The sequence below is a fragment of the Perognathus longimembris genome, chromosome 6 (genome assembly GCF_023159225.1).
Source record: "Perognathus longimembris pacificus isolate PPM17 chromosome 6, ASM2315922v1, whole genome shotgun sequence".
Classification (NCBI taxonomy): Eukaryota; Metazoa; Chordata; class Mammalia; order Rodentia; family Heteromyidae; genus Perognathus; species Perognathus longimembris.
Window position 1 is genome coordinate 38,126,649 of NC_063166.1, and position 25,107 is coordinate 38,151,755.

At 37.6% G+C, this 25,107-nt stretch overlaps 1 protein-coding gene across 7 annotated transcripts in view; it reads right to left on the reverse strand.

Moving 5' to 3' along the window:
• The window catches only part of Fars2 (phenylalanyl-tRNA synthetase 2, mitochondrial), a 367,213-nt gene that overhangs the window by 170,402 nt on the left and 171,704 nt on the right, over positions 1-25,107 (reverse strand). For all 7 annotated transcript variants that reach the window (XM_048348571.1, XM_048348569.1, XM_048348572.1 and 4 more), the window contains one exon: positions 19,931-20,091. In XM_048348571.1, coding sequence (XP_048204528.1) covers positions 19,931-20,091 — 161 coding nt within the window. The remainder of the gene's footprint in view (positions 1-19,930; positions 20,092-25,107) is intronic.

Sequence of the window (25,107 nt, forward strand, 5' to 3'; positions counted from 1 at the left end):
ACAATGTAGCTGCAAGTTCTCAAACATTCAAGCATATAAGAACCACTGGGAATATGGTAAGAAGCAGATTTCTGAATGCCATCCCCTAAACTCTCCTTTAGTAGATTTAGGATAGAGAGAGAAATGTAGGAAAAAAGTTAGAAGCAGAGAAGAGGAAAGATTCACACTAGATGATAGATTTTTCCAATGATAAGATGAGGTGGGTAAAGGCTCAAGTGGGAAGGACCTAGGAGGATGTGGCACAAACCATGAACTCAAAGCAGAAATCTTTCATTTGTGGGGGGATTTTTAATCTTAAGGCATGTTCAACATGGAACCAACAAGTCCAAACAAGGAAGTAAATACAAAAGTCCTGACAAAGCAGACAGAAATGAAAGGGCAAGAAAGTACTGGTCAGTGCTTAGAGAGAACTACTGAAGGAACCAACCATGTGCTCAGCCTGGCCTGGTGGATCAGAGTGTGGCTTGAGGAATATGGCAGAATAGGCAAGAAACAGTGGACAGATAAGAAGCCTGAAAGCTTGGTAGGAACAGCACAGGGGTAGGACACACTGGAGGATGGAGGGTCATGGGTGGAAGAGGAACCCGGATGGCTCAACTGTGACTGTGAAGCACATTTGCAAACTGGAAATGCTTTTTCTTAATTTATAAAAGGTTGTAACTGTGTGACTGGCTGCAGAGCAAAAGACCCAGACTAGGACTAGAGTCAATAGGCCACCAGTGAGGGTATAGAGAGGGGTAAGAAGTGTCACCACCAGAGGGACCTGAAAAAACATGGGTCACTCCTACAAATGCCAAATGTGGAGAATACAACAAAAAGCCTGGCCATGCCTTCTTTCCAGGGGTTTTCATTTTATCTACCCACCCATATCTATCTATCTATCTATCTATCTATCTATCTATCTATCTATCCATCTATCCATCTATGTATCTATGTATCTATGTATCTATCTATGTATCTATCTATCATCTATCAATCCGCCCATTTATTTACTGGGGTCAGGGGTTGAGTTGTATATGCTGAGAATGTGCTCTACTAGACTACACTCTCAGTCCCACTACTTTTAAACTGATATATAAAAACAAAAATTATACTTATTCATGGGGTATTATCATGTGATTCTTTGATACATGTATACTTTTTTACATGATTCCACAACCTTTTCCATTAAATTACCTATATTATTTAATAGCTAAGTAAACATCAAAATCATTTTGAAATGAAGGTATTAGACTGTAAGTCACAAAGGAGGCAAAAATTAAGCCAGCTCAAAATGAAATTGATATCTGTTTTTATTCATGCAGCTCACAATGCATAGTTTTATACATTTCTATAGGCTCTCCTCTGATTACAATAAAACTAACTAGTCAATAAATAACATTTGAGGCTCTAGCTCATTTGTTCAGGCCGAAGTTAAATTTACATACTAATGGTTACATATTTGTCCTTAATAGATGCAGTATGTGAAAGTAAGCATAATAAATGAATAACCATTTGAGTGTAAAGTTACCATGTCTTCTTGAAAACTCTAAAAATGGAACAGCCAGTGAGCCTATTTATTTTTCTTCTACTAGGAAATATAGCTAACCTCAGGATGAGACAATAAATGAAAATAATCTAGAAGTGGCAAGGCAGTGGAAGTGGTTCAGTGCTTCTTCCTTAGAAAAATGAGTGGAAGCTGACAGGGAGAACAGTCCAGCTGTCAGGCTTGGTTGCTGAGGCTTGCAGCCGGAAATGCCTGCACATCATGCAGGGATGGGGCCTGCTGCCAGGGCCGGAGAAGGATCTTCTTCCTCCCTGCTCTAGAATAGGCTAAACAATCAGGTTTTACCTTGTGACATGGAGGCTCCACACCTAGAGGTACCACTTCAGGAAGCTGAATCAACCTATTAACACGAATATGTTTCATATTCTCTCATTTCTTTACAAAGATTAAATGGCACAATATGATTTCTGTGCAGAAAGTGTGTAGTTAACAAGGTGCTAATTGAGAAACTGGGTGAGAAGAAAACTGACAAAAAAAACTCCACAAAAAACACCACCCCAGTGTTGGGGACAGCTGTGCCTTTAAGAGGGGATGGCCCAGCTGGCCCATCCCCCCACCTTCCGGCTTCAACCAGAAGAGAAGCAAAGCAGCCCCTGCCTCTCGCTTGGCCACCTGTGTAATGGCGGAGACCCGGTCCTTGGGGGCTGTGGTCTCCGCCCATAGAGGAAGTTCCGTGACATTACCTGACGGACAGTCCTTTAGCCAATTGTTAAAATCCAGTAGCCCCTCTCCAGGGCGCTACCTCTGGGCATATAAACTGTTGGCCCCTCCCTTGAATAAACCAGAACTCCCCTGAGGCTTTCTCTGGGACACCCACGTGCCCGTGTCTTTCTTTGGCGGGCATGAGCCTCTCCCGACCATGCATCACCTGAGGCTACCCGTGGTCTCTGCTCCCGCGATTAATCCTTACTGGCCAGGGGACATGAGAGAGCAAGAGGACCATACACGGAAGAGGCAGAGAAGCCCAGGACGCCCCCACATGGATGGGGGGCAGGGCGAAGCCTGGCACTCCAGAAATCTGAATTGGGAAGAGGGCAACTGAATTGCTTTTAGAAGACACAAATGTTATGGCAATACAATACAGTATTACAGATGTAAATATAAGAACAGAAGAGTGAAATATAGAGGTTATATAGTTTGCCATGACCCCATAATGCGAAGGCATACTGTAATATTCAAGATCAAAACTTTTGTAAACAATTCAAGTGAGCTCTCACTATCTTTTCTCTTCTCACTATTCTCACTATCTTACATTTCCACAAAAACAAACTCAAGAGGATCTTCCAGTTAAATGTAAATAGCATTTAGTACAATATTTTACTCTAATTTCTATTCCATTATTTTCAGTCTTCAGTTGAGAAATAAACATTTTTCTGTTTAATATACAGAAATGTTTAAAAGAATAGATTGCTCAAAATTCAGAACTGTGATTTTTAAAAATTTAATTTCATTGTCAAGGTGATATACAGAGGGTTTATAGTCACATATGTAAGGTAGTGAGTACATTTCCCAGTCCTCTCCCCCAAGTTGTACAGTTAATTTCCAACATTGTCTTGTGAGGATATCTGTTGCACTGGTTCTCACTTTGTCCTTTGTCTCACCATTTCCATGTTCCCCTTTCCTTCCCTATTCAGATAAACATGTATACAATACTCAGGGTACCAAAATCAAATGCAGTAACTGAGGATAAACCACAGGAAAGAAAATCAAAAGAAAAAAGAAATAATTTCAGAGTTCATTAAAAATAACAACAGCAATGAAAAAAACTCTTGTTCCCATATCTTGGGGTTCATTTCACTTAGCATCAGCTTATATAATCATATGTACATAGCTATTGAGCTACTGTGATCCTATGCTAGGACTATCCTAGAACAACTGTGATTTTTAACTTTCAAAAACTGTTAAATTGATCTTCCATGATGATTATCATTTATGTAACTATCCTTAGGCACAGCTCAGGGGACTAGTGTATCTTTAGACAGTCACACCAAGTAGCAGAGTGAGCCAAGCAGGGTGTGGAGAAGAACTGGATACCTGCTATGCAATTCTTCTCTTTTTTTACACCCTCTCTCATTTTCTCCCATTTTTTCCCTCCTCACCTCTCCCGGCCCCAAGTTGTAAAGTTCATTTCCAGCATAGTGTCTAGAGTATCATTGCTGAGTTGGTTCACCTTTTTTCTCCAACTTTTCTGTGTTTCCCCTTTCCCTCACCAAATCGGATAAACTTGGATACAAGACAAAGGTACAGAAATAAAAAACAGTGACAAAAGGGAATAAATCAAAGGGAAAGAAGAAAGAAAAAAGAAATGACTGCAAATTACAATAAGATCACAATCCCTCTTCTTGACTACCCCACTAATCATGTGATCCACTTTTGTGGAAGAGGCCTTACACCTGACTGCCTGATCTTTTCACTCTGTCTTCCTACCAGCAACTTCTCTGCACCATTTTTTGTTAGTACCTATTCTCCAACTACATCACTGTTGGAAGTGCCATACACACGCTTACACCTAGCCCTCCCGGACCATCCTTTCAAAAGGATGGTCTCAGTTCTCATCCTCTCAATTCTTACTTGCTCTCCTCAGTTAATAGCCACTTGGGTCCAGCCTTATCTGTAGCCAAAGGCGCAACTGAGGACTTTGCCACTTAAAACAAACAAAATAACGGCAGTAAAAACAATAATAATAAAGCATCAATTTTTACCCTAATATATTTACTTGGCCAGATTTGGATGCACCATTTTTCTGTTTCTCATTAACTCAGTTCCCTAAGACACACACACAGGAATCATCTATACCATGTTTTTCTTTATCTATGGTGATTAAATGCGAGACTTGCCCAGTCCCTACCTGTTTGCACCCTTAGAGGAAACAATTATTAACAGCACAAACACTCCCTTTTGACTGAACTGGGGTTTGAACTCAGAGCCTCATACTTATTAGGCAGTGGCTTTCCCACTTGAGACATATTTGTGTTTTATTAATTTTTCAGATAAGGTCTTGCATTTTTGCCTGGCACTGAACTCAGACTGTGATCCTCCTCAAGTAGCTGGGATTATAGGGACACAACCTCAGCACCCAGGCCTAACAGTGTCCCTTTAATTCTCAACAGCTGGATATCAATTAGAAGGTAACATGAGTCAATGTCCTTTTGTCTTACATCAGGCCCCCAAAGCCTTTCAATGTTGTCCCCTAAATGTTTTGAGCTCAATTCTCACTTTTTTCTACTTCTGTTTTATTTGGTCTTTCTTCATTTTTAGGCCTTGGGTAGCCTTATAGCCCCAATCCATTCTTCAAATTATTAGCACTAGGATTTGTCTAACATGGAAATCCAATCATGAAATGTAGTACATTGCTGTTTCCAACAACAATCCAGAGCCTGAGCTTTATATCCGTTCCCTGGTACCTGTTTCCCACCCTCCCTAAGAGTACTCTTTTAATAGGGAGTATGACTGAAACATGCCATCAGGCTTTTATCACACTTCACTTTCCTTCCCATTTTTGGCCTGACAGGAGCTTATTCTCTGTACCTGCATTGGTAAGCAGGATGCCTCGCACAAGAGTAAATGCTCAGAAATGTCTTCTGAATAACAGATAATGTTGTTGGTACTTGGGGTCAATCCTGTCAAACTACAAATGCAACATCAGTGGTTTCAATAGCCAGCAGGGAAATAGCTCCCATTGTGGGTTCCATACAGCCTAGGACTGTTTCTTCCTTGCTGTGCTGACAGCCTACCCCGAATCAGAACCAGAAGCAGAAACAGAATATGAAGCAGAAACAAAATGAGGGAAAATGTTACTTGGGAAAAAACAGCAAGAGTTACAGAAAGATGGAAGGACAAAGAGAGATGGAGTACCAGAGAGTGGCTGATGCTTTGCACTGTTGGCATCATTAGCCAACACAGAGAGGGCTTCTTCAATATCCCGGGTCTTTATCAACACCCAGCCACTCCACTGCAGGGACAGCAGCCATAGGAATGCCCATGGAGAGGAAATGGTCCAGGTAACCTTACCTATAAGGAAAGCTGCTAGGAAAGATGACTGTACCCCTTCCAGGCTTAAGAAGTAATAGCTGTACAGGAGGTGAATTTAAAAGTTAAAGATTATTGGTTCTCCTCCCTGATGACATATTATCAGCTTCTGGTTCTTCTGATCTTGAATTTGAAACTAGTTTTGTGGCATATGACATAATTTTTTCCAGAAGAATAAGGGCCCAGAAACAGTCAAGCTTTTGTTTCTTAGCCATTTTTTTTCTAAGCTGGCAAGATTATGGCAAAATTAATGTCAGGAATACCAGTGAAATGTGAGGTTGACTAGTTGAGAAGACAAGTTAATGCAGTTCACTCTTACAGGATCAGAGAATGTAAAACAGCCTGTGACAAGAAACACTGACAGGCTCAGGGAGAAAGAGCTAGGAACCAAGAGCTAGTAACTAATCAAAACAGTTCTACCACCAAAGCTTCTTAATCCAAAGATCCATTCTTTCCCATCACATATACTCAGAAATGGTAGGAAGTGGTAAATCTGCTGTGCATGTCATTTGAATGTACAAATATGTGTATAATTTTAAAAGAACACTAGAATCAATTATTTCTCCTCCAGAAACTTAAATATAGTAGAGGTGGGTTGATGATATGAAACCATTCAACAAATAAGACATGTATCCAGAAAACAGAGATAACAAAAATAGACATAAAAAACATATACAGATAGTAATAATTACCTTTGTTTAAATATGTTATCTAAAGTGTTTTTAACTACAACACGATAATAAGATCTATGTTGTTAAATAATTTGTTTCTAGAAATATGGCAAAATTTGAAAAGTGATTTTCTTAATATGTAAAAATAAGAAAAAACACAGAAACGCAAATAAAATTGGGCAAAATTCTGGAATTACTACTGCAAAAATATGCAAATGAGGAAGTGGTACTGTGGCTCAAGTGGTAGAGTGCTAGCCTTGAGCTGAAGAGCTCAGGGACAGCACCCAAGGCCCAGAATTCAAGACCCATGACCGACCCCGCCCCCCGACCCCCAAAAATACACACACTCACACAATGACCAATAGGTATATAAAAAGTTCAGTGCCCCTTATCATTAACAAAATACAATTCCAAATTACAATGAGATCTTATTTCATACTCACTCGATAGCTGTAACCAGAAAAGTGTTTTTTTTTTTAATTTAAAAAGAGGTTTGGGCCTGAGTTCAAACCCTAGTACTACCACCACCAAAAAAAAAGGGGGGGGGGCAGCAAAAATAGAGGCCTGTGCTGTTGGTGAGAATGTAAAATAGTATAGCCACTACAAAAAATGGTTCTTTACAAGAATTCAAAGTAGAATTACCATATACTCCAGTTATTCTATGCTTATGCTCAAAAGAGCCTAAAGAAGAGTCTCAGAGACATATTCATATGTGGCAAGCATATAAAAGACATGCATACCTTGATTTAAATATCACACAACATACATGTGTATCATAAACACCATATAGTGCCTCATAAATATGTACAGTTATAAAAATAAAGAGGAGATAGCTGTATATCAGCATTATAGTAGTATTATTTACCATAATTACAAACAAGTACATGAATAAACAAAGCATGGCACATACATACAATAGAATACTACTTGGCTTTACAAAATGGGAAACTGACATACACTACAACATAGAACCTGGAAGGCATTAGGTGAAGAAAATCAGTCACAAAAAGTCACACTTTATCAATTACTTGTCATATGCAAAACAGCTCTGAGACTCAAAGATTTGTGTTGGGGCATATGCTACTCAATGTTAGCTACATAAAATAAATAGAAGATCTTTTTGTGTTACATTCACAAGCAGGATGCTGGCTATCTACATATGGGAGGATATGCGAATGAGGAAACTTCATGTCACAGAACTCCTCCACAGCAACACTTACAGTCTTACCATTCTGACATTTAGAAATCAACAGGAACAGTGTTACTCTTTTATTCTTTGGTTCTCAGGGGTTCCAGATCTGTTTTATATGTGTTTGGGTTATGCTGTATAAAAATTCACTGCATCGGCAATTGAGGTGATCATTTCACGAGACTTTGGGAATGTTAAGGCAGCACTAAGTACTGGCTATGTAGTTTTCACAAGATACCCTCTGTAGCAAAGTATGCTGTGGTTATCTCTCCCCAGGGATGTAATTCTTCTCAAATGCCACAATGATTTATTTGATGTACTCTTGGTAGAACTTGGCCTGAGTCTCAGGATTAATCTTGGGAAATGACATTATATTTTGATTTTTGAGTTAAATCAACATAAGTTGGCATGTTTAATATTTTCAGATTGGAAGTTTACTTATTTTTGGGTCTAATGGAATGGAGTTTGCTTGGGGAAAATTCGTACTTTCTATACTCTTTTGTGAACTTGTAAATTTCAAACCAAAGTAGACGTGCTTCTTCTCATTAGATTTGAACCACGAAAACTAAAGATTTTACTCTATTCTGAAAAACTGCAATAGAATCATGCTTGGATGTTGTGAAACTAGGAATCTGAGGCAGTATTGCTGAATTATAAAAAAGACCAGTTTCTGATACATTCGGATAATAAAAGCATTACAGTTCCAAAAAAAAGTAACATACTACATTATCTCATTTATATTAGAGTCATGCTTAGCATGTATAGGATCCTGGGTTCAATCTTCAACACCAAAAAGAAGACATTACAAACCAAAGAAAAGAAAAAAAGATTGAGGACACTCAAAATTAGAGAGTTTACCACTTACAATTCCATGTAAAAGCCTCCAGATTTCTTTCAAGAGGAGAAGGAGGGAACTACAGGAGGTTTGACATGTAGAAATGGTGGGCACAAAATCCAATTTAACATTAGTAAAAGAGCTTAACTACTAGCTAATTGAAAATTGTGTTTTAAAATGTCATAATAAAAATATAATTAACAACTTTATACAAATACACATAAAAATGGAGATGAAAAGTACAAATTACTAAAAAAAAATTATGAATTGAACTGATCCATAATAAAATTCATGTGTGTGTGTGTGTGTGTGCGTGTGTGTGTGTGCATGTGTGTACTAGGGCTTGAATTCAGGGCATTATGCTTACTTGGCTGGCTTTTGACCACTTGAGCCACCCTTTCCAGCCCATCCTTTATTTTGGAGATGAAGTCTCATGAATTTTTCTGCTGCTGCTGGCTTCAAAACTTGATCCTCTGGATCTCAGTCTCCTTAGTAGCTAAGATTATAGATAAGCCACTGGCACCCAGAAAATTCAAAATTTGAATAGCATTAAGTTGCTGAATAGCTTTAAACTATCCGAACAGCTCTTAAGACTATTAACTCCTTAATAATTTAAACTATTTAAGAGTCTCTAAAACTATTAAAAAATTTTAATTTCTGATTAAAAACTTCCCACAAGGAAAACTCCACCGCAATGATTTCACTGATAAATTTGATTAAACACATCAGAAATCACAAATAAACTTCAAAATAATCTTCTAGAAAAAGGAAATACTTTCAAACTACCTTTATTAGAAAAACCTAATATTAACACCAAAAACCTGACAGGAATATAACAAGACAGAAAATTACAGGCTAATATCTCTGAAGAAAGATTTAGAAATTCTAAACAAATATTAGCAGATCAAACACACAACTATATAAAAAGATAATATAACCAAGTTACATATATATTTCAGGAATAGAAGATTAGTTTAATATTTAAACATAACCAAATATCACCATAGTATCAGAATAAAGCTTTAAAAAAAATCGCAAGAAGGGGCTGGGGATATGGCCTAGTGGCGAGAGAGCTTGCCTCGTATGCATGAGGCCCTGGGTTCGATTCCCCAGCACCACATATACAGAAAACGGCCAGAAGTGGCGCAGCTCAAGTGGCAGAGTGCTAGCCTTGAGCAAAAAAGAAGCCAGGGACAATGCTCAGGCCATGAGTCCAAGGCCCAGGACTGGCCAAAAAAAAAAAAAAAAAAAAAAAATCGCAAGAACACCTCGAAATATATTGAAGAGGTTGATACAATAACATGCATTAGTGATGTAAATACTTAGCAAACTAGTAGTAGAAGGAAACATACCTAATTTGATAAAATGCTCTACAGAAAACTTCAGCAACCACTTTAAATACTAATTTCAAAACAGACATTTAATTAGGTTTTAATTTTACATTACCATAGTTCAATTAGTTCAATCTCTTCAACTGAATTTATTCCAATAAGTACCAAAGGATCACTCATAATAAAAATCTTTTTTTTCTTCTCAAAAGCAGTAAGCTAGAAAGTTCCCTTCTGCATTTATGTACAACCCTGCCCCCACCATTCCCAAATTCATCTCTGAATAATGAGATCTATGGGGTCAACTTTCATTTTACCACGTATATGCCCAATTTTCCCTGCACCATTTGCTAAAAGACACTTCAGATTAAGTAAACCCTTTCATTTGTTCTTTTTGTGGGGGAGGGGGAGGCTATTATTTGCTCTCTGAATCTACAGACATTTTAGAATTTGCTTATGAAATTGCCTCCCCAAATATTCTGTGTTTTTCCTTTTTAACTGCTAAGACCAAGTGATTTCAACTTTGTTTGAACTGTTGTTTTTTCTGACACACACAAATGCAGCAATAACATGAGAATGACAAATTTCCAAAGGAAGTAAGGGGTCACCTTCAGGGAAGAGAGCCCAAAGGGGAATGACACCTGGGGAGCAAAGGGGCTGCAAAGGCATTTCTAGCGTTTTTATTCTCTAAAACAATCTGTGGCACAAATCCACAACAAGATGGCAAGCCACAGCTCTACCTTGTTATTAGTAAACAACTCTAGAAACACATGTCCAGGATTCTGCATCTTTGGAAATAGGATTATAAAGAAATATAAAATTGATTCCTAGTGGCAATTACTCAGGAGTTCCCACTCTATCAGATGGACTCTTTTATACATCTCATAAGGAACTCTGGAAAAACAAAATTTTTCTTCACACTGAAAGAAACCATTTGATTCATTAACTAGCCAAAAGATAGAAAGAATAATTAAGCTATCTACCACATGAATTACTGCTTTCTTAAACCATTCTTCATTTGCTGCATTACAAAATTACACACAAAAATGCCAACATAAATGCATAGTTTGAAAAGCTGTGCCACAATGTAATTGCAAATTCTTGTTGCTCTGTCACAGGCAACCTGTGAGTCCTACATCTTAGATGAACTCCACTGTTTCTTTCAGTCTCTGGTAGAGAAGAGCATGTCTCAATTCAAACAGTGAATAGATCTGTTTGTTCTTTTCTACAGAAAGAGGTCACTTAACAGTTACTCTTGCCTTTCTTGACTAATTATTTCTAGTAAGGTAAATCACTTTGATTAGTGGTCCCACATCAATAATAAGAACTTTTCTACTCCAGTTGACTCAGGGACTGGACATACTGTCTCTTAGCATTATTGCTTAGGGCTGGTGTTCTACCTCAAGGGTCACAGAACTCCACTTCCAGGGTTTTTGTTTGTTTATTTATTTAGTGGGTTTAGTCAGAGATAAGAATCTCATAAACTTGGCAAGGCTGGCTTTGAACCTCAATCTTCCTATCTCAGCCTCCAGAGGAACTAGGATTCTATCAGGGCCTGGCTCTATTTATTAGTGTTTTGAGAAATCTGAGCTCTCACTCCTAGATTGGGTTGCCTTCAAATTAGCATTTCTGTCCTTTTTATTTCTGGCCAATAAGTTAATGGAGTGTTCCAGAATGACCCTGATTTCCATACTCTTTTCTTTTTTTGTTTCATGGAAGTAGGCATAACCAGTTCTAGGCAAAAGGGAGTTTGTGTTTGACTAAAGGTCAAAGAACTGAACTTAAGGGAAATTTCAGACATTAGTAAGAAAACGAGAAATCAAATCACTTCCATCATTTCATAAATGATAGTATTTTTTAAAGATTCAGTAAAAAATCCCATTTTGTTGACACAGACTGATGACATAATCTGGTGCTATTGGTTGTGCTATAATGCATAAGCACAAGCACTCAGATTAAATACCAGGAAAGAATAGGCCACCCTCATAGACTTCATCTGCCATCCTGAAGGTGAGACAGAGGCACATCTGGGAGGACTTCTGAAAAAACTTTTGAAAATCACACTGAAGAAAGCAAGTAAGACCTTGCATCTGTACCTTATTGTACAACACAACACTTGATACTCTTTCCATCATCTTTCAATCTGAGGGGACAAGTATGAACAGAAATGTTCACAGTTCTAGATTCCCAGCATTGAAAAGTTGACTACCTATATTCTTCTTTTTTTTTAAATTTTTATTATTAAACTGATGTACAGAGAGGTCACAGTTTCATACGTTAGGCATTGGATACATTTCTTGTACTGTTTGTTACCTCATCCCTCATCCCCCCCTTCCCCTCCCCCTTTCCCTTTCCCCCCATGAGCTGTTCAGTTCATTTACACCAGTTTTGCAAGTATTGCTTTTGTAGTTGTTTGTCCTTTTTTACCCTGTGTCTCTTGATTTTGGTATTCCCTTTCAATATCCTAGTTCTAATACCAGTATATACAGTTTCCAATGTACTCAGATAAGATACAATGATAGTGTAGGTACAACCACAGGAAGGGGATACAAGAAGATCATCAATAATAGAAGCTACAGTTACACATAGCACGTTGAAAGTAGTTACAACAGTGATAAAACAATTGTTTCCATAACATGGAGTTCATTTCACTTAGCATCATCTTATGTGTTCATAAGGGTATAGTTATTGGGCTCTTGTGATCCTCTGCTGTGATTTGACTAAACCTGTGCTAATTATTCCCTATGAGGGAGACCATAGAGTCCATGTTTCTTTGGGTCTGGCTCACTTCACTTAGTATAATTTTTTTCCAAGTCCTTCCATTTCCTTACAAATGGGGCAATGTCATCCCACCTATATTCTTATTTATTCCAGTTTTTAAAACTGGATCTGTTCCGGGTTAAAGCCAAAAGCATTCCTACAACTATGTTAACACCATTCTGTATCAATTTCTTTCCATACTTTTACAGGGAAAAGCACTGACCTTCCCATCAGCACTTAATTGACATGATATGTTCTATATTTCTATGTTAGTTCCTCCCTAATTTGATCATCTCTGTGTAAAACCTTTTGGCTTTATGATCCATCAGTTATTATTGCCTACTGTAGATGTTTCTGACAATATAGCAATAGAACTATTCCTCTTTTTTCAACACTAGTAATACCAGAACATCTTCTAGACAAATGATTCCTAAAATATATTGCCCAGGATTTGTCAGTTTTATAGATACTGGCAAGACTCAAGATTTAACACATTGTCTATCAACAGTAAGTTCTTGTACATTTCCATTAGGTTAAAAGCCAAGAAAATGTAATTAGGATATCACATGTATATACATATGAAGGCCACAAAAAACATATCATTGCAACACAAGGAAATGGGGCTAGATGATACCAAGAAATCATTTGAGTTTTAAGTACTTTAATGGACAAGAAAATACTGTGGTTGCAATTTTCTAATTATGTTAACCCTAACAAGACTTATTTTAATAAAAATTAAAAAAAAATTAAAAGTCACAAATCCATAAGCTTCTGACAACCTATGACACAATATAGACTATGGGCCAATGCAATACTCCAGTCTCGTAAGACTCAGGTTATAGAACAGCAGTGGTGTAAAGCTAGCTGGAGAAGGCAGCAATAACCATTATCATGAATTCACAGTGCAATAGGCTCTGTTATAAATGCTTCACGTGAGCAGTATAAAGATTCACAGTACAAATATGTCTGTTTTCTTATCACAGCATCTCTTCTTATTTGTAAGTCAATGATGCTTACTGCCCACATAAAAGGTCTAGCTTCCCATTTCTTCCTACGTTTCTTTCTGTTAGTTTCTTCTAGCATGAATATATCTTTCTTTCCTTTTATGAATATCTCTTTCTCAGCAAAAGAAAACATGTAATACACTTTGAATTTTGGTGAAGTGGTGACAACACACATAGAAAAAGTTTTAAAAAGTGAAATCTAATTTCGTTGTAACACAATGAAGCTCATGGGATTCTTACAGCTGGATTTACATGGGAATGTAATGAGGAAACACCAAAATCCACACTAAAAGTGTCTATGAGATGCCATTTATGATAATGACAGCAAAACCAGATCTAGGAGCTCTTCCAAACCAGGGAGATTAGCAAGTAATCAGGCTCAAGCTCTAATACAATTCTGGAGAGACAAGGAAGGATTTAAAAAATTAGCTAGCAAAAAAGGATTAAAGAAGGAAAGAAAATTGTTGACCTCCAAATTCATTGGTCAGTATCAGTGAAATTCTACAACTACCTATATATGGCTTCACCATTAATTTATACTACTTTTTAAATGTCACTTGAGAATCTGTCTCCTCCTCCAGATTAGAAACAATTCAAAGTAAGGAACTGTGATTTTCACTTTACTGACTATAGCATCTGGCACATTACCTTTGTACCAGCAATAGCAAAACTTACTGATACAATATTAGAAGATCTCTGGTTCTCTTGGTTCTGTCACTTATTAGTAGTATTACTATGCTTGAGTTTACTTTGTGGTGCCAAGACTCCTTTCATCATCTATAAAATGGATTTATAGTAACCACCCCATCCATTGTTATAAATAAAAACTCTGATAATAGGCAAAGTATTTACTTCAGTGTCTTATCTATAGCATCCAACAAGTGGCAAATATTACCAGGTATCAAATAAACTGATGTATAGATGAGCAATATGCTGAACTGTGACTGCCAGAAGGCATACATAAATAAGTGAAAAGAGCCAGCCCTGGTCTTAAGAAGCATCCTGTGATCACACAGTAAGTGCAGCCAGGGAAAGAGCACACATAAACTTTGGCAGTTTCCCTTGTATGTCGAGGAATACCTGAACAGATATGACTAAACTGATATGAGAAACTCAGAGTAACTGTTTTGCTGATGACTGTTAAATTCTTTGTCCTTTGCCTTCTATCTTCTTGTTTCATCAATGCTCCTTCAATTTTTTCCTTCACAAATTACTTAAAGTACACAAGCATATCTCTGACTTCAGTATAATTCCCATAGTCCCCTTATCTTGACAGATATAAATATGAAGGAAAAGGGAGGGGGAGGAAAGAAAGGAAAGAGAGATGGAGGGACAGAGGAGGAAACGAAGAAAGGAGGAAAGAAGTTAGTTTTAGGCAGTTCACAACATTTAATTATGTGTAAAAGTATTGGAACATTGTTTGACATCTAAGTTAACAAAGTTGGGATATGATTAAAGCAGGGAGTTTCAAGATTAAGCATAAAAGGTATCAAAAATTATAGATCTGGGGCTGGGAATATGGCCTAGTGGTAAAGTGCTTGCCTCATATACATGAAGCCCTAGGTTTGATTCCTCAGCACCATATATATAGAAAAAACTGGAAGTGACAAAAAAGGGAACAACAGTAATTCCTTGAAGTGGACTGTGATTGGGAAAAACATATTTTGTTTTGTTACTAAAATTCCTAGGATGTTGAAAAGCATACACACCTAAAAATTGAGTCATGGCCTTCTTAAACATCTTTCTTGTTTTTTTCTGGAAAAATCCTTTGGTTCATTTTTATTTCTTTGCTCTAGGCAAAAGAAAGTATGTTAATGCAGCTATCTGAGTTATTTTCTGGCACCTGTAATCTAGTAACTTTAACCAAAGGATCCAACTCAGCTTTAAAATGTCACAGTGAAGAATTAAAATTGTGGCTTAAAAAAATAACACACCCTACTTCTTTATATGCTTAGCTCTGAAAAACTTAACCATAATGGTGTTATATTATATGGAATTCTCATATTCACCTTACTCTACAATGTCTTTTCAACTTGAAGACAATGAAAGTAACCAAAAGTTATAGCACTGTATTTATATAACTTGCCAATTTCCGATAAATAATTTCTCAGCAAATTCCATTCTCCCCTACTGTCTTAAATAGAAAAGCAAAACCTGCACACTTATAAACATGCATAGATTCAGTGTCTAGCCAATTAATAACTTTTATCTGTATTCCTGCAAATAGAATGGTCATGAAAATTGTGTGAGGAGCCAAACCCATGCTGTTTTAATATTAGTATCATTGCTGGAAATTATAATTTGAGAAAAAAAACATTACCCAATAAGGATGAATGTAGATGGCTAAACGATTTATACTCAATGTGATGTATAAATAGGGATCCTTGTAAACTGTCATATGCCAATAAAATGTCATAAGTGATTAAAAAAAAAAAGAAGAAAGAAAAAGTTGGAAGTGGCACTGTGGCTCAAGTGGTAGAGTGCTAGCCTTGAGCAAAATGAAGCCAGGGACAGTGCTCAGGCCCTGAGTTCAAGCGCCAGGACTGGCAAAAAAAAAAAAAAAAACACCCCAAAATTATAGATCTGCATAACCCTAAACTGAAGAATATACTAGATGAAGTGAGTTTTATCACCTGCACAGAGGATCTGACCTCACTTTGCATATGAGTAACAGATGAGGCTATGACAAGTTTAGTGATTTTGTCCATCATTACTTCAGGTCCAAGTGTAGTTGTGAACCAGCACCATTAGCCAAATGAACATACTGGAAGTTTATTGGAAATACACAACCTTGGGCCCCCTCCCAGACAAAGTGAACTAGATACTACATTCAGTAAGACTCACAGATGACTAATCTATACCATTAATATATGTAGCTTACTCCTAATAAATTTATAAAGTGGGTCATTTAAACTCAGTGTTTTATTTTTCTGAAAGTTTTATACCAATTACTGGGATTTTTAGGAAAATTTAAGGCTTTGGATTTGAATAAACCATCTATGATTAAAGTTTAGGAAATAGTTCCTAGAAACCCTAACTGAGGAAACCCACAGAAATGCACCACTATAGAGATGATTACACAGAGAGTTTCTTCATTTGTAAGTGAGGAAAAGAATAGTAACAACTCAGAGTATGGTGAGAAGGCACACAAAGTCTTCTGAACAATGCTCATGATACACTCATTCTCAAACACTCCTGCTACAGGAGTGTCTAAGACAGCTTCTAGGAGAAACTAGACAATATGTCTGAATTATTGGTAAGCGACTAAGACAGACATATAATTAATAATGCTTAAGCAAGTTGTGTAAATATAATATACAATTTTGAGTATTTTTCATAACAATATTTCTCTATGTAGGCTTAAATATCAAATTCATAATTTATATATTTTTGAAGAATGAAGTTGATTAGTGAATATTCTGTTCAATGCAATGAAATTGAGTATTATGTTAAAGTTTATAGAGGCCCAAATACCGAGATAAACTCTTGTACAAAGAACTGTTGTACAGAGCAAGGTGACACTTGCATGACAAAACAACCATACTGTGTGTCTATTTGTCTCAAGCATGATCCAGGTGGGTTAAGACACACAATGCAAGCAAAGCTTTTGATTCGGGATACGTAAAATAGAAAACAAAAATTAAAATAAAAGAATTAACCTAATACCAGTGGCTCACACCTGTAATTGTAGCTACTCATGAGGCTGAGATCTGTTTGAAGCCAGCCTGATTACACAAGTCCATGAAAGTTATCTCCAATTATCCATCAAAAAGCTGGGTGTGAGCTGTGGCTCAAATGGTAGAGCACCAGCCTTGATTGAAAATGCTAAGGGACAACATCAAGGCCCTGAGTTCAAGACCCACTACTGGCAAAAAATAAATCACATAATAATTTGAGTTTCCTACTTATTAAGGCTGAAAAATAGCTACTGAAATAGTCAACAAAAGAATTGTATAGATGAAGCCTCAAGGTGCTATGACGGAGAGACTGATCCCAGTCCCAAGTAGACCATCTGTACAGCTGGAAGTGTGGGTTTACAAGAGCATGAAGACTGCAGAGGATGGATGCTACCCCAGATGCCAAGAGAGCCTGAAGCATAACTCTGGAAGGCCTGAATGGAGATGAGAGAAGAGAAAACTTAGATTGCTTCTGCACAACAGGATTCTCAAAAGGCTGTTTAAGTTCCCTGGCCAGAGTAGCCACAGACTTAGGACTGCCAGAAAGCTTTGGCCCTTGTGAGAATACTCCCTTCCCCCACCCAGGTAGTGGGGAAAAGTGTCTTCGTAAGATTATAGAACAACTACTTTAAGTGATAAAACAAGTCCCTTAGTCCCCTTTTACGTACATAAACATGACCACCCTGTGCAAACAGTAAAAATTTGTGAATACTAACAACATTCCTTTTCCTTAACAACAAAACTGTTCTATCTAAAGGCAAGAGTTTGCCATGTTGAAATTGAACATAAAATCAAATAGGGGGTGAAGAAATACCATTCCCTCAGTATGTCCTCACCCCTGGAATCTGTAAATAAGTTATCGTACACTTTAAATGTCTTCATAGATGTCATTAAGAAAAGGCCTTCAGGAGAGTATCCTGAGTTATCTCAATAGTATCCAGTGGATCACAAGAGTACCTGTTGGACAGAGGCAACATTTCAGATTGGTGAGGGAACCTAAGACAGTGAAGCAAGGCCACAGGATGTGCAGTTGTGGCCAAGGGACAAAGACAGCCTCTAGAGCTGATAAAGTCATGCAGTTGCCTCGTGGGCATCCAGAAAGAACAGCCTGCTGATACTTTACTTAATGCCAGTCAGACTTCTGTAATTGCAAAGTACTAAATTCATATTGTTTTAAGCAATTGAGTTTGTATAATTTGTCATAGCAGCGATCAGAAACTAATATACAGGGATAGTTTGCATTGAAAGTATTTTGTAGAAATTTGGATGCTTAAAAAATCCAAAGGGCTAAGGAAGAAGTAAGAAGCTTGACAGAGAAACTCTACTTGAAAATATTTAGCACATTATAAACATAGTGATGGTCAAATTATGGCATCCAAAGACCTGCTTGTGATGACTTTGAAAGAAAGGAGGGCCATGCTCCTGGAAATTGAAAAAGAGATTCTTGTTACACAGAATTGAATTGTTGGAAGAAAACCAAGAAGAGAAATTTCAAAATCCTTGAAAACATTAACCAATACAGTTAATTCCCAGGTAGGATAATTGAAAACCAGGGCAAAAAAAAAAAAAAAGACAATGAAATGATATGTTTAAAGAGCTGAAAGAGGAAAACAACAATCTAGAAATTTAAAGAGGTATATCCACAGAAAATATTCCTATAAAAACCTATATGAAACAAGGGTGTTTCCAGACAAATAAAAGCTGAAAAAGATTCATCCTACAAGAATAAGGAAGTTCTTCACGATAAAAAGAAACTGTTACAGAGAAAACCAAGATCTACAGAACAAAATAGATAAGTATCGAGGATAATATAGCAATTTGAAGCAAATATTTCAACAAATTATTAGATTATAATATATGTGAAATAAAATCCGACACTAACACAAAAAGAGGCAAATAAAACTATACTATTATAAAGCTGTTAAATATTACATGAAGTTGTATAATATTTGTTAATAGTGATGTGATGAATTAATTATATGTATCTGATATACAGTTACCACTTAAAATCAGATTAAGTGGTAAAACCAAGTAGCAACAGAAGAGATAAAATGGAAGCCTAAACCAAAAACAGTAAACCTTACTTACTAACAAATGAATAAAGAATAGATGAGGAAATTGGGAAAGAAATACAAAGATGATAGAATTAATGCCAATCATATAGGTCTGAAGTGTAAGTATATTCAACATTCCAAATAGAAAAGACATTTTATATCTTGTTTTTTTAAAAAAAACCATATGTATGCAAAAGATAAACTTTTAAATAGAATGAAATTAAAATGGTAAAAGGCAGACAGTACATTATGAATACAAATCATAAGCCAGTGTCTATTTTAATATTAGAAAAGATAAATTTAATAGTATTGTGATATATGAGTATTTCACAAAGACAAAATGGCCATGAAAAAAAAACAAAAGCTGTTTCTCTGCTCAGAAGTCTGACAATTCTCTTCCCTTATGCACAGAATTTCTCTCTAGAAATTTCTCTTAAAAACCCTTTGAATATTTATGGACTGTATGTATGTATGTATGTATGTATGTATGTATGTATGTATGTATGTATGTATTTTAGCCCTGATCCTCAGGGCCTGGGCACTGTCCCTGAGCTTCTTTTGCTCAAGACTGGTGCTCTACCACTTGAGCCACGATGCCACTTCTAGCTTTGTCTGAGTGGTTTATTGGAGATAACAGTCTCACAGACTTTCCTGCCCAGGCTGGCTTCAAACTATGATCCTCAGATTTCAGCCTCCTAAGTAGCTAGAATTACAGGCATGGCCCACCAGTACCCAGTTGGACCTTATTTTAAAACTTAATATCTTTTGAAGCACTAGTATTCTATCCTAGGTAACCATTTTGATTATTATTTATTTAACTTCTGCAAGATATCTTACCTGAAACTTCACCTCCTGATTGATATCTGACACATAGAACTGCTTGAGGAAGCGCTCATCCTCACTCCAGAAGAGCCGGATGTCAGGGATGTCATAGAGAATCATGGCCAATCTTTCTAAGCCTAGGCCAAATGCCCAGCCAATTCGATCTTGAGCACCAGCTGCCATTGGGAAACAGAAAAAAAACTACTTAGTAAAGTATAAATACTGGATAGGTGGCACAGCCTTCCCTGTTCAGTCATTACCAGTGTCCATGACTGATGGCCTACTAGTGGGAATGTATAGAGGAGCGGCTGTGGATAGATCCAAGTAGATGACAATCTTCCTAGTTTTCCTTGTCTTTTATCTCCTGCACTTTCCTCAGGGAAGCCCTCTGGAGTCCTATTATTTAGAATTGCATCTTTTATTTCTGAACTAACGTCCAGGATCTTTTTAGCCTAGCTCGTGCTAGGCTAAAAATAAGGACTAATAAGGACTTTTCTGTAATTTGTGCTTGCTCTGATTCAAACATTTAACCCACTATCTACCATTTTCAGAAGAGAAAGGAAAATAGCCTCTGTCCCTAATGGGGAAAAGTACAGCGAGCAAGCAAACCAAGGTGAATGTCTATCTATCTAGTGTCATTTATAGCAATGGTAAAGTGTCCCATTTAGATTGCATCAGGGCTATGAATTCTTTTCTTTTTCTTTTTTTTTTTTTGAGAAATACATTTTTATTTTTTTATACTATAATCAAATTTATTTCAGGTATGAAAGTTTGGTTCAACAACATAAACCAATAAGTAAAATATATAACATAATCATGAATTCTAAAGGTGTATTTCACATACACGAGGCCGAGTAAGAGAGAAAATACAAAGTACTGTGTTGAGGAAGGCAAGGGAGTGATTCACACTGGGTGAAGGCTTGCCAGAAGTGTTCATGACATGAACATCATTCCACTAGACCCTGGAGGATGAAAAGGATCCTAAAGCAGGCTGAGATAGGCTCCCAGAACCCCAACCCAGGCACACAGCTTGTGCAAACCCCTGCCTCTGTGTGTGGTAGGACCCATGAACAAAATGAGATTTCACTTCTGGATTAGCCAGCCTTCCAAGAGACTCCATTTTGGCTGATGGAGAAGGAGGTCACTACTGTCTGGGAAGCAGAAAAGGCCACCCGGTGAGAACACACATGAGTAGCAATTCAAGAAGGCTGGAAGTAGCTGAAAAAGGCACCAGCAACCAGCTCAATCATTTTTGTAATCATTAAGGAACAAATTCTCACATTAGCCAGCCAGGCTGAGGACACTGAGATCATGGTACTGTCAGCACTGGCGGGCTGAGGAGTGACATCTGGAGACCTTTGGCAAGACCTGGCAGATGAAACCCTGGGAGCAGAGAGGAGGAATCTACTTGCTCTGGCCACTGCGGTCACCACTGCAGAAACAACAAGGTGTTGGGAGCCAAACCAGCAGCTAATCTCATTCTGACCTTGGGCTGTGTTGTTATCACAAGGATATGCTAAGGGCAAGGACATTTGTTTACCAGTAACTCAGCCCCAACCAGGAATTGCTTTACTAAGCCCTTAGGAGTCTATTCCTATGTTAATCAACCTCATCCTGCCTTTACTGCCATCAGATGTGGCAAACTTCAAAGCCTTTTTGTGTTCTTGAATTTTAGCAAACCTATGCTATTCCCTGGTTCCTAAACTACATATAAACTGGAAGTTAAGAATAAATGTTGCAGGCTGGGGAAATGGCCTAGTGGCAAGAGAGCTTGCCTCGTATACATGAGGCCCTGGGTTTGATTCCCCAGCACCACATATACAGAAAACGGCCAGAAGTGGCGCTGTGGCTCAAGAGGCAGAGTGCTAGCCTTGAGCAAAAGGAAGCCAGGAACAGTGCTCAGGCCCAGAGTGCAAGGCCAAGGACTGGCCAAAAAAAAAAAAAAAAAAACACAAAGAATAAATGTTGCTACAGCCTTCAGTTACAATCTTGAGTTGCAGACCTCCCGGAACCCATCTTTGTCTCTTGTCTTTTTTCTCTTGTCTTGTATTTTTCCTTTTCTTTAATCCTCGCCCCCCTCATTCAGGATTTCCTTTCGTTGCCTGCTGGCTCAGGCAAAGAGCAACTACAAAGAATGTAGGCTTCATCCAAAGACCCAAGAGGTAAATGAGTATCATGTATTCAAAACGCCAGCATGAAAAGAAAGTGATAGCAGGAAGAGCTTAGTTAGTGGGAGAAAGGTGTCCACAAGGAAGAGTGAGTGGCCAACACGTGTTCTGAGGAACAATGATCCTTCAGGTGAGGACTAAGGGAGACACTTAACAAGACCGACTGAATCACAGATCATTGTCACCAGCTCCTAATTAAGTAGTCAGATGCCTACCAGAATATACAGGGAAATATTTTAGAAGAATTCATAACTTGAATGCTAACAATACTGATAGAATATTTTGTACTACTAAAGGAAGAGTTATTCTGAGGAATCATTCTTAATCCTAGGGATCTCATTGGTTCCAATAATCCCACTTTTTGCTGGTTATACTGTGTATTTTTATAACAAATGTCAAACCAGGGCTGGGAATATGGTGTAATGGTAAAGTGCTTGCCTCGTACACATGAAACCCTGTGTTTGATTCCTCAGCACCACAAGTATAGAAAAAGCCGGAAGTGGTGCTGTGGCTCAAGTGCTAGCCTTGAGCAAAAAGAGGCCAGGGACAGTGCTCCAGCCCTGAGTTCATGCCCCAGGACTAGCAACAAAACCAATACCAAACAATAACAAATGTCAAACCACAATACCATAGGAGGCCCATAAAAATGTATATACTTGTTATCTGCTAATTTCAATGGGCAGATTTATCCTAATAAAATCAACAAAAGAAAAAAGATAAAGGCAGCAAGTACATTTCTTGTTCAACTTGTTAGCTCCTCCCTCATTTTTTCCCCTGCCTCCTCCCTCCACCCTTCCCTCTCCCCACCATCAGTTGTACAGCTGGTTTACACCAAATGGTTTTGTAAGTATTGCTTTTGGAATCGTTTGTCTTTTTATCCTTTGTCTCTCGATTTTGATATCCCCTTTCCCTTCCCCAGGTCTAATATACGTATACACAGTATCTAGTAGACAAGTGGATCAGGAAAATGTGGTATGTATATACAATGGAATTCTATGCCTCTATCAGAAAGAATGACATTGTCCCATTCGTAAAGAAATGGAAGGACTTGGAAAAAATTATACTAAGTGAAGTGTGCATGGACTCTATGGTTTCCCTCATAGGGAATAATTAGTACATGTTTAGGCTAGTCATAGCAGAAGATCACAATAGCCCAAAAGTTATGCCCTTATGAACACATAAGATGATGCTAAGTAAAATGAACTCCACCTTATGGAAACAAGTGTTTCATCATTGTTGTAATTATTTTCAGCAGTATTATTTTTAAAACCAAATATATGGAAACATATTCAAAATTAAGGAGCTGTTTACATATTATAGTAAATTATAATGCCCTCAATAGAAATAATAGTTATGCTGGGAATGTGGCTTAGTGGTAGAGTGTTTGCCTAGCATGCAGAAAGCCCTGGGTTCAATTCCATAGCATGACATAAACAGAAAAAGCCGGAAGTGGCGTTGTGGCTCAAGAGGTAGAGTGCTAGCCTTGAGCAAAAAGAAGCTAGGGACAGTGCCCAGGCCCTGAGTCCAAGCCCCAGAATTGACTCACACACACACACACACACACACACACACACACACACACACACATACACACACACACACACACAAAAGTTATATAAATGTTTGTTAAATGATAGACTTAAAAGAAAACAAAATTTCCATGACAAAATGTTATTGCTTAATATGAGTAGAAATGAGAGTTACAAGGTAAATAGATAAAACTCTAAAAATTACCATGTGTTGTAATTTACAAAGAACGGTTTGGTTCATTATTTTTTTCCCCCATACTAGTGTTTGAACTCAGCGTCTGGTACTTGGTAGGCTATGTCATACCTTCAGGTTTTCCGTTGGTTAATTTTAGAACAGTGTCTCACTTCCTACTTGGGAACGTGCCTGAGCTGAAATCCTACTTGCGGCTTCTTGTCAGTGCCGGAATCACAGGTGCACACAAGCCAGTCTATTCTCAGTAGAGAGAACTCTCAGCCCTGCCGGGGCTGGCCTCTAATCACAATCCTCTGATCTTAGCCTCCAACTTAGCTTAGAAAGACAAGTGCACACCAGTACATCCAGTGATGGATTGAGAAAAGGTCTCATGAGCTTTTTGGTCTAGCCTAGTCTTCAGTTTTGATCCTCCCATTCTCAACCTCTTAATTAGCTAGGACTACGGACATGAGCCACTGGTGCTAGACTAACAAGTTTATTTTTCAAATTGACAAGTCATACTCATTTACAGTATGCAGGAGGTTTCATGTACACTCTACTAACTAAAGCCAATTGTTACCTTGTTAATGTGTGCAATTATCTAAAAATCAACTCTTTTAGTCATTTTCAAATACATTCTTATTAATAATAATTACCATGTTACATATGAGTGAGTTTATTTCTCTCAGCTGGTTGAAATTTGGTATCCTTCCTTTGATAAACAACTCAAACGTAATTTTCTAACTCATTTCAAGTAATAATATAATAAACAAGTAAGTGGGAAAGTTAATGCTGCTTTCCAATGCAGCCTTCTTCCTTAATCATTAAATATGTCAGAGTTATTGTCAAAAATTAGATAAAAGCATCTAGAAAGTAATATCTGTAACTGAATGAGCAGCAGGTTTGGGGGTGTTTGGCTTTACTTAATATCTATTAATTATTTATTTGCTCCTTTCATCCATCACTCCTGACTTGTCTCACCATCCCTCTGAAGAGTCCTTAAATGTGGCAAGACAAACAACAATAATTTCATGTTAAAAAATGGGCAAAGAATATGAAGACATTCACAGGCAAGGAAAAAATAGTCCTTAAACAAATGAAGATTTAATTTTTTAATATGCAGATAAAACTGAACCAATTACAATTTCTTTTTCTATGGCAAAAATAGCAACATCTGACCACACACTTGGTGGCAAAGCTAAGGGAATGAGAACGATCTCACACATTGCTGGTGGGATGCATGTGGGTTTGAAATCTTCTGACCTAAGGAATATAATACAGCAGTAACTATCCAAATTACAAATGCACACCATCTGTTCCTTT